General features: G+C 39.9%; 2 protein-coding genes across 2 annotated transcripts; one reads left to right on the top strand and one right to left on the bottom strand.

Annotated features, from left to right (window-relative positions):
* Nucleotides 1-64: 64 nt before the first annotated feature.
* fgfr1op2 (FGFR1 oncogene partner 2) lies at nt 65-4,375 on the bottom strand. The gene is made up of 6 exons (XM_080051329.1): nt 4,107-4,375; nt 2,887-3,044; nt 2,521-2,638; nt 2,088-2,230; nt 1,821-1,934; nt 65-283 (listed from the first exon to the last, which is right to left on the bottom strand). Exons 1-6 carry the CDS (start codon nt 4,129-4,131, stop codon nt 146-148), a joined length of 696 nt encoding a protein of 231 aa, XP_079907455.1. The 5' UTR covers nt 4,132-4,375; the 3' UTR covers nt 65-145.
* Nucleotides 4,376-4,464: 89 nt separating this feature from the next.
* On the top strand, nt 4,465-7,322 carry med21 (mediator complex subunit 21; the record flags this gene model as incomplete). Its single annotated transcript, XM_080051285.1, has 4 exons — nt 4,465-4,506; nt 4,829-4,943; nt 5,287-5,387; nt 7,136-7,322. 4 exons carry the CDS (start codon nt 4,465-4,467, stop codon nt 7,313-7,315), a joined length of 438 nt encoding a protein of 145 aa, XP_079907411.1. The 3' UTR covers nt 7,316-7,322.
* Between the last annotated feature and the right edge of the window lie 2,050 nt (nt 7,323-9,372).

Genomic DNA, 9,372 nt, shown 5'->3' with positions numbered 1-9,372 from the left:
GGTATGCACCTCTGGAGCGTCATGCTCTAAATGCTCCGAAAGAAAGGACAAGATGGTTGGAAAAATCTGTAGGTTTAATCATGAAGAGGTATGTGGCAATAGACTGTACACATTATAAGGGGAGGGGGGGTCACTAAGGGGCTGTCTAACTCTTTCTTAAGCTGACATCAGCGCTGGTCAGTAAAGGCGACAGTGACGTGTTATCTGATAGGTCGTCTCTCTTCAGAACCAGGAAGGCCTCGCGACTGATTCCAAGCAGCTCTCGCAGCCCGCTGTTCTCCAGCTGAAATACAACAAGCAGAATTGTATAGACAATCTTAAAGATAAAAGAAAGAACACTACAACAAGTTCTGTTAAGTTAAGTTAATTCAATTTTAGTCAATTGTACACAGGGCACATTGAAATGTGTCTTTTCCCATATCCCCTCTCAAGTTTTCCACTTCGGAGGGGGTCAGAGCGCATAGTCAGCCATACTTTAAGAGCCCCTGGGGCAGTTTGGGGTTAAGTGCCTTGCTCAAGGACACAATGGTAGAGATGGTGGTCACCGTAGATGTAATACCAGTCACCACAAATGTTACAAATAACATCCTCTTGTCCGGATGCTTGGCTGGTTGGACCCCTTTCCTCTCTAGGCCATCCTACCACCCCACTACTACAAAAAACACTTCTACTACTGATGTCTTATCACCAGGCTTCTTTGCATTTCTGGAGAATGCTTGTTGTCAAAATATTTTTTTTCGCCAAATTCAGTGAATATCTCCTCAGGATCTGCTACATGTGTGTACACTGGAGGAAAAACATCCAGTGTTGATACACAGCCTAGGCTCAGTAAACGGGCGTGTAGCTGGCCACTGTGGACTCACTTTGTTAACATACCGTTTGTTTACGTACCCTTTTACAGAGCCTAGGCTGTGTATTAACACCAGATTTTTTTCAGCACATACACAGTGTGGACAAATAGTGGATAATCATCAATATTCACTGATTTTGACAAAAAAGTGATTTTCCAGAATCGCAGACTGCCCCTTTAATGCTGCTTCCGGAATGTTTGCTCCATAATCATTTATTCATTCTGAATATCTACTGTCCTTTGCCTAGTAACCCACGGCTAAAAAATACAAAAATGAAAAATGTTGATGGCATTTCTACAATGTGTGCGGGTATTAGTTTCTGAAAGCATTAAGATTGCATTACTCAGCATTCTAAAAGCTCCTATAGATAGGATTCCAAGAAACAACATAAGATGCACAGGCATGCAGGGTAGAAAACATACCAGAACATTTAGAGCTAAGGATCAAGGGATCAACCAGTGAAGTTATTTTTGTGCATGCACAAATCACATGTGTGGAAAATGTTCAATATACCAAGCGGAATTAGCTATTAGTCTCTAGTAAACTGATGTGAGAGTTCTCCGCAGACCCTGGTGAGGAAGAAAGGCCTATTTAAAGCTACGAAAACTCCTGTCTGCTTTATTTTAATAGGTAAAAAGCAGATGTTAGATTTATACAGTAAGTAATACAGCACAATATTTTACAATGAGTTTGATGGTTGTAGTGTTATTTAGTTGTTATTAGTTTAATTCTGTGTACTCTAGTTAGTTACTGCTAATGAAGTAACTGACAATTCTCACTGGAAATACATGTGTCATCTCGGGTTGTCAGAACCAAAGTATTGGTAATGAAAAAAAAAAGTAGCTAAGGACTTTCCTCATGCACTTTGATTTGTCACTCCTGTGCGCTACCAAGAGTCCATACCGGTCTTGTGTCTAAAGAGCTGTTAGAAGTCCACGGGGGCAAAAGAGTGGGACAATTTCTTTTTACCTCTAGCTGTTTAATCCTCTCCTCGTCTTCACACGTCCGCCCCTCGTCCACCTCGATGGCCTTCCTCATCACGGAGGCCATCTCGTTGATTTTGTCTATGTGTGCTTGCATTTCCTACAATGATAAAAACAAAAAAACTAATCAACTTTAATAATTTTTTAATAAATGAACTTAACGCTTGACAAAGGAAACACTTTGGAGAAAAAACAAAACAGTAAAGTGTATTATCTGATATTCCCAGAATGCCAAGCAGTTAAAAACACTAACCGTGGTGTGCTGCTCCTTTAGCTGGGTGACTATGGTGGGGTTGTCCTTCTTGCTGGCCATGAGCAGCCTGAACACCTGCTCCCTGTATTTGGTCATGATGAGCTCTAAAGCAGACTGGTGTTCCTCTAATGACGACCGCAGCTCTGCAGGGAGAGGGACCAACACAGGCTTGGGTTGTGTACAAGACAACAACACTGCAACAAAATAAAACTCCAACATCTGCGTGGTTTCACTTTGCCTTACTATGATTAGCAACCACACCTTTCTTATCTGACCTAAATACACTATTAGCTACGGTTTGGACCAACGGTAGTTTGAGCCAAAGACGATGGACTAAAGAAATACCTATTTACTTTGTCATATTTTCGTCAAGAATACAGCTATCTACAAGATCTAACGACAATATAAACATGATTACAGATAACCTGCCTACCTTTGTTTTCCTGCTGGAGATCCCTGATCTGACGGTTTTCCTGTTGGATTCCCAGGACCAGACTGGAACGGGGACGATGTCGTGCAACCTGGTTCAGCGAGTCAATCTCCTCCTGGTACTGCCATCAAGACACAGTCAAACCAGCCAATGTTAGATGGCTCATAATGGAAATATCTGAGTTATTGTTGCTATATTTTCCAATTTAAAAAAAATATATTTTAATGAAAATAAAAGCCTTTAGAAAGTTTTATATGTTACTACTTCATTTTTTTCACCACACAATGTTAGCGTTGGCCATTTTGTAATAAAGCCTTTTAAACAGACTGTTCACATGTAGATTGCAGACGACATCATGTGACACCATACCTGTTTCATGGCGTCCACTCGCTTGTTGAGCGATGTTGTCTGTTCGATCAACATCTCAGCGGCGTTGTCATGGTTACGAAGCCTTTCCACTAAGGACTTGGCATCTGCCAGGACATTCTCCAAGGTGCAGTTCATGCCTGAGGAAGTACAAGTCGTCCCTTCACAGAAATATGAAAGTTTAATTACAGCAGCTATCAGTGTTGATAAAAGAGTGGACTCTTGAATAATGCTGGCATTAAAGATGGATGCCTCTACTTTTTGACTGGATGATTGGTAATTACCAAGTACAGTATATCTTGTGAAGGTCATGGTGCCCTGATTATGATAAAACACGTTGACATTTCATTTTATATCATCCTAATTGCCCTGCCTGCACAATCTACATTTACAAGTGTGCACTTTGGATTTTGATCAGGCTTTCATTTCATGTAATAAACTGGGCTCATTAAAGCACCTTGTGTTCCAAATGTGTCAATCAGAATCAGAACTACTATTGAAATTTGGTTTGTTACAGTTGCTATAGATGTACATTATACTGCAATATTAACACCGGAAATGATTAAGATATAGGAAATATGTATATATTCACATCAGAAATATTATAAGTATAAAAAAGTGCAGAAACAGGTACAATATCAACAATACTGTAGCAGCAATGTAACACTGCAGTTATTGTTAGTGCCTTGTAAAATTTAATTATTGCACACATCCGTGAATTCAATCTGATTAGATCCGATTTCTATAATATGTGCAATTTTATTCACTTAAATTAATTAAAACGTACATTAATTGCAGTACACAGATATAGTAAGAAGAGATGACTTGTCAGAGAACTATCTAAAAACACAGTCACCCACCAGCTCCTCTAGACACCTTGGATGACAGCTGCCATGTCAGCTAATGCTCTTGAGCTAACACACTTTGTTGTGAAGAAGGGATATCTTTAGTTACTCGTGCGACTTATTTACCTTACATGTAGTAAACTTAAAGACAACTACGCACTCAATATCTCTGGTTCAGTTAACTGAAAAAGTGGTAACATTACATTACCAACAGAACAAACACAGTAAGGTCATTGCTAACTTATATTAGCTAAATCACTTACCACACTGAAGCTGTCAAGCAAATCCACTTAAAGGCTCATATTACAAAGACGTTGTCGAAATAATCATTCAAAACGTTAGGACATGCCACAGAATAGTAATAAGCAATTGTCCTACCTGGAGAATTCAAAGTGCAAGACATTGGAGTTCAGCCGGTCCGTTACTTCCTGTTGATGTTTGGTAGCTAAGATTAGCTACATGCTAATCAGTCCCCATGAATGAGCGACAATTACAGGTCCCGATACAGCTCTATTCCTTTTTTACAACCCAGATAGGCGTCAGCGGATATGAACACGTCGATTTAGAGACTTTCACTTGTTTGTTGTAAAGTCTCCCTTTAGTTGATATGAATGCCTACGGCTAACCCCCACAATGATACTATGCAAAGCAAAGATTACAGAAAATACCGTTCAATCCCGCGAGATATCATGATAGCGAGATATTCCCGCGGGATTTCTATGCACTCGCTGAAAACATGGCGGATCGGCTAACACAACTCCAAGACGCTGTCAATTCGGTAAGGCTAATTTAGATGTTTTTAAACGACAAATAACTATATTTCGACTTTGTATATCATTTTTAGGTGGTAGTAGCTGCACCATGTGTTTTCCTGTCACTTGTTAGCAAAACTACATGTAGGGGGGCCTGTATCAGGAACAATTTGGCTTGAGGATGTATCATACAGAAACACTAGCCATAACGTTAGTGTTGCTGTATTAAAACTGTTTAATAATTGCACTGTCACTTATCCTAAGTCACTAAATGTCAAACCAGCAGTTTATATTCCACGCCAGCAGCTAGTTGCTTGAATACAAGTGTAATAGTATTGTTGTGTCCAGCTCGCAGATCAGTTCTGTAATGCCATCGGTGTCCTGCAACAATGTGCCCCTCCTGCCTCCTTCAGTAACATCCAGACGGCTATCAACCAAGATCAGCCCGCAAACCCTACCGAAGGTGATTTTTTTTTTCTTCTTTTTCTTTTAAAACCTACAGTTCCTCATTATAATCACCTATGCAGGCTATTTAATACATTCTTACATTCCAACATTTTCTGGGTTTTATTTATTATGTACTAAGTTTTCTTTTATATATATAGCCTATTTTATATATCAGACCGTGCATATTGATGAACATTTACATGTAAATATGAGAGATTGTAGCCAGTATCTTATTTCCATCTTGATTCCCTATGGGAGGTTGATGAATTTACAAAACACATCAATATGACCTTATGAAGTTGGTGGGTTATTACTACATGTGACTGATCTAAGATTCAAAATTCTTTTTCTCCATCTAGAATATGCTCAGCTGTTTGCAGCCCTGATCGCTAGAACAGCCAAAGATGTGGACGTACTGATCGACTCTCTGCCCAGCGAGGAGTCCACAGCAGCCCTGCAGGTCAGTACATTATTCACTTGAACCTTTCACAGACATGGGGTTTCAGTTCCAGACTCTTTGCCCTAAAACTGTGATGAAGAACACAAACAAGAGCCCAGTCATTAGATCTACCGTTCAGTCAGCAGAGGGAGCCAGGTGAACACTACATTGACGCTCACAACTTTGAAAAGAATGATGCTCTGAAAGTCATGCAGTGAATAGTAGCTGCCTTTTATTCAAGATTATTTCTCATTTTGTCCACAGTCGAAAAAGAAAGGAAAGGAATATTGTAAAAGATCAAAATCAGTTATAGTGAGATGAGTAACCGGTGTAAATTTGGCATGACTATTTAGGTGTAGTATGACTTGCCATGCATTGTGTTATGCTGAATATGTTTTCTTGCGGTTCTATCTACACTGTGTTCGAATGAATAACTTGTTCCATAAAAGCCCAGTGGATTTAATGATTTTGCAGTGTTACATGATTGGTGCGCATAGTTTCAGGGTAATATAAATAATTTGTGCCAAAATCTCCACATTATGGTTGCTCATATGTACAATAAGCTGACTTACAAAAAAATTAAAATCTACATTAAGACAAGTCATGTCTATGAGGTCAGGTACTTTCTTATAACAGCAGCTGTCCTGCGCAAGAACTCATTTTAGATCCCGTGGAAATCCAGACTAGCTGCTAGGAACATTTTAATTTTGCCCTACATCGTTCTAGATGTGGGTCTGGATTTCCAGGCCATATTTTAAATGCATAAATGATCTGAGTCAATGCAATGTTTTTTTTTTTTTTTTACTTTTATTTTAGTGGTTTTATGTTTTTTTTTACATATGGACAAAAAGAACAGAATAAGTAAACACATACAATACATAAACAACACCCAACCCCCTCTCCCCTCCCCCTCCCTCACATAAACAGACAAGGAATACAGAAAAAAAAGTGAAATAAATAACTAAGACAAAATGATTAAGAAAATAAGCTCTAAGTACACAAGAAACAAAACAAAGCTAAAACAAAAACAAAACTGGGGCAAACCTCACACCTTTTGGTTCCCTAAGTGCCGCAGCACTGGGCCCCATATAGCGGGGAATTTATGGGGGTGACCTGACAGCTCATGTCGTAGCCTTTCCACATGTAGAATGCCCACTATGTTTTGTTTATTAAATAAAAAATGATCAGCATAAGTGGAACATCCAAGTAGACAGGGAATCACTTCATTTTCATTTCATTTAACTTTTATTTATCCTCGAGAGTCTGTTTGAGTTTTTCTCTTTCTGGTGCTGCGTTTTTTCCAGAGTCAGCAGTTTGTCATGGAACAGTTACAACAAACTGGCAGCTTGGTCTTGACGAAACAAACCTACAAAAAGGTCTCAGTAAAACAGAGTGTGACGAGTGAAAGCGTTACCTTTTTTCATATTCATAGTGCTATCGAAACATGAAGCTTGGTTTTCACGTAATGTGAGATATTGCCTCTGAAACTGCTGAATTTAGCATTGGCAGTAGCCCTTAAACCAGATTTATTTTCTTGTTTTTCTTTCCTATTTTTTGTGGCTTAATGACTTTTAGAAAGAGTTTGTTTGTTCGTAATGTCTGTTGTCATCAGTGCATTGGTGCAGGTTAGGGAGAGAGGGTGAGGGTTGTGATTTGCATAAAAACAAACAAAAAAATACTCTCTCGCATCAGTCATTTCAAAACCGAAAACCCCTCCCCCCTCCTCTTTATTGTGACTGAATGTGACACAGTCTGTGACCTCTCGCCAGGCGGCCAGTCTGCGTCAGCTGGAGGAGGAGAACCATGAAGCCGCGGCCCGGCTGGAGGAGGTGGTGAACCGCGGGGACATGCTGCTGGACAAGATCCAGAGCGCGCTGGCCGACATCGCACAGTCTCAGCTCCGCACGCGCAACGGAGCACCCAGCCTGCCTTCACCACAAGAATCCTGACCCACAAACATACACACACACACTGCAGAACTCTGGACAATATTTTTCTCTCATTTTCACTCTCAATTTTTCTACCCTCGAACACTCAAACAATATGCTGAATGTGTGCAGAGGAAATGTGAGATGGCATATACAGTCAGCGAAGTATCAGTTGGTCGCTTACACAGCAGTCATTGGTGCCAAGGCAACCACAGAAGAAGACGTCACTTCCTTTGGCCTTTCTGCCGATGGGGAAAAAAAGGTTTGGAGACATGTGTCTCTATGTTCCAAAATACTCAATGTGTGAATGGACGACCTGTCCTGTTTTTGTTTTGTAAATGTTGTAAATTGATGAAGTCTGTTTTTGTAGATATTTATGACTGGAATGATTTTCAAATTGTCACAACACTCTTCAACCTGCTCTGGGGCCGGTTTCCCAAAGCCTTCGTAGAGCCTTCTTAACGCTACGTCATTCGTAACCCCTACGTAGAGTTCCTACTTAACATTTCGCCTGTTTCCCGAAACGTTCTTTGCTACGAATCTCTTTCGTACGTCCTACGTTGGTAAGGTTGGTCTGGAGCGCCCGCAGAGCCTTCTTAGCTCTACCGTAGAGATGTTTCAGCTCTCATTTGTGTCATTTAACTAATAAATCTGACTGTATTTCATATCAAACGGACACAGCGATGACTGTATTAAATAACAAACTGTTAAAAACGATAACTGTATATAGCGTACATTTCACATTTAAAGTAAGCTATATATGTTAGCAGAATACCATTCACTCTGATTCACAAAGTGTTCAAACTATAAGTAGCCTACATAGTCATCTAACTGACTTGACAATCAGCATTAACTGATTGGATGCGATGTCCGTCAATATGAAAATAGGCTACTTTATACGTGATACACTACTACAGCCTACAGTCGGATCGTTTTTATCAGTTTGATATTTAATACAGTCATCGCTGTGTCCCTTTGATATGAAATACAGTCAGATTTATAAGTTTAATGACAAGTGAAGTCCCTGCGATCGCTGTGGCATCGCCAGAGATAGGCTTGGCTACTACAGACCCCCACATTTCCTTCCGTAAGCACCATGCGTAAAACGGACACGAGTGACATCCCTGTTGCGCATGGAACTGCCACAAGACATTCATGAAGAAAATAATTGCTGGAAACAATCTTAATCTCCTCCGCTGTTTCTATGTTTTTCTATAGCCTTGGCTACCTTTTTTAAATCAGTAGGCCTATAGGCTATGGTAATACGTTCGACCAAGGTTAACACTAGAACCATCGCACTGTGTTCCACACACTGCGGAGCTGTCAGCTGAGCCGGCTCAGCTGACAGCTCCGCAGTGTGCGTCGGATTCTCCGCCTCAAAACATGTAAACGTGTGAAAAAATTAATGAATAATCAATTAAAGCTTACCTTAAAATAAGTGTGCCATGTTACTGTTTATTGTATTTAGGATTTTAGCTCATTTGGACGCTGTTTGGGCCGTCTGTTTTTATTGATAAAGGCCATTGGCGATATTCTACTTTCAGTTTCCTTACTGACCCACCACGAAACGTGATTATTGTTCTTAAAGATACTTAGATTATAAAGCAAGAGGTGTTAAATAAATGTTTCGGCTTAGAAGGATTTCTAGTAATCTTTTATTCGCAAAGACTTGTCATGCAGCTTCGCATGAAATAAGCAGGAAATGGAAAATCGAACTCTGAGCAATCGATTTCAGCAGTGTACGTACGACGTATGGAGTGTTTCTCCTAAGAGACCGTTCGGGAACCACGACTACAGAGGTAAACAACTTTGGTAAGTCATAACGTAGGAGTCTTCGTAGCTCGCTAAGAGATGACGTTATCGGGAAACCGGCCCCAGATCATTGATACTACTCCATGTCTCATCAGTCTTTCTCTCTTTTTTTTTAATAAATCTTGAACAAACACTCTGCAGATTTTATTTCTTCAATCTAGTTGTGTCATTAGGTCCACTGATCTTTCACTTTCAGCTTTTAATTGTTTTTCCATTAACAATTTATTGGAAAACAATTCCAAGAAGCTTTTTTATCTCCACAACAC

This window comes from Ammodytes marinus (genome assembly GCF_949987685.1).
Source record: "Ammodytes marinus genome assembly, chromosome: 22".
NCBI lineage: Eukaryota > Metazoa > Chordata > Actinopteri > Uranoscopiformes > Ammodytidae > Ammodytes > Ammodytes marinus.
This window is presented reverse-complemented; position numbering and strand designations above follow the sequence as displayed.

Excerpts from the sequence above, each read along its gene's own strand:
- fgfr1op2 (XM_080051329.1), bottom strand. The coding sequence starts at position 4,131 with ATGTCTTGCACTTTGAATTCTCCAG. Across the intron at positions 2,231-2,520 it reads TCTCCAGCAGGAAAACAAAG|AGCTGCGGTCGTCATTAGAG; the intron begins GTAGGCAGGTTA and ends CTCTCCCTGCAG. Across the intron at positions 284-1,820 it reads AGAGGATTAAACAGCTAGAG|CTGGAGAACAGCGGGCTGCG; the intron begins GTAAAAAGAAAT and ends GTTGTATTTCAG.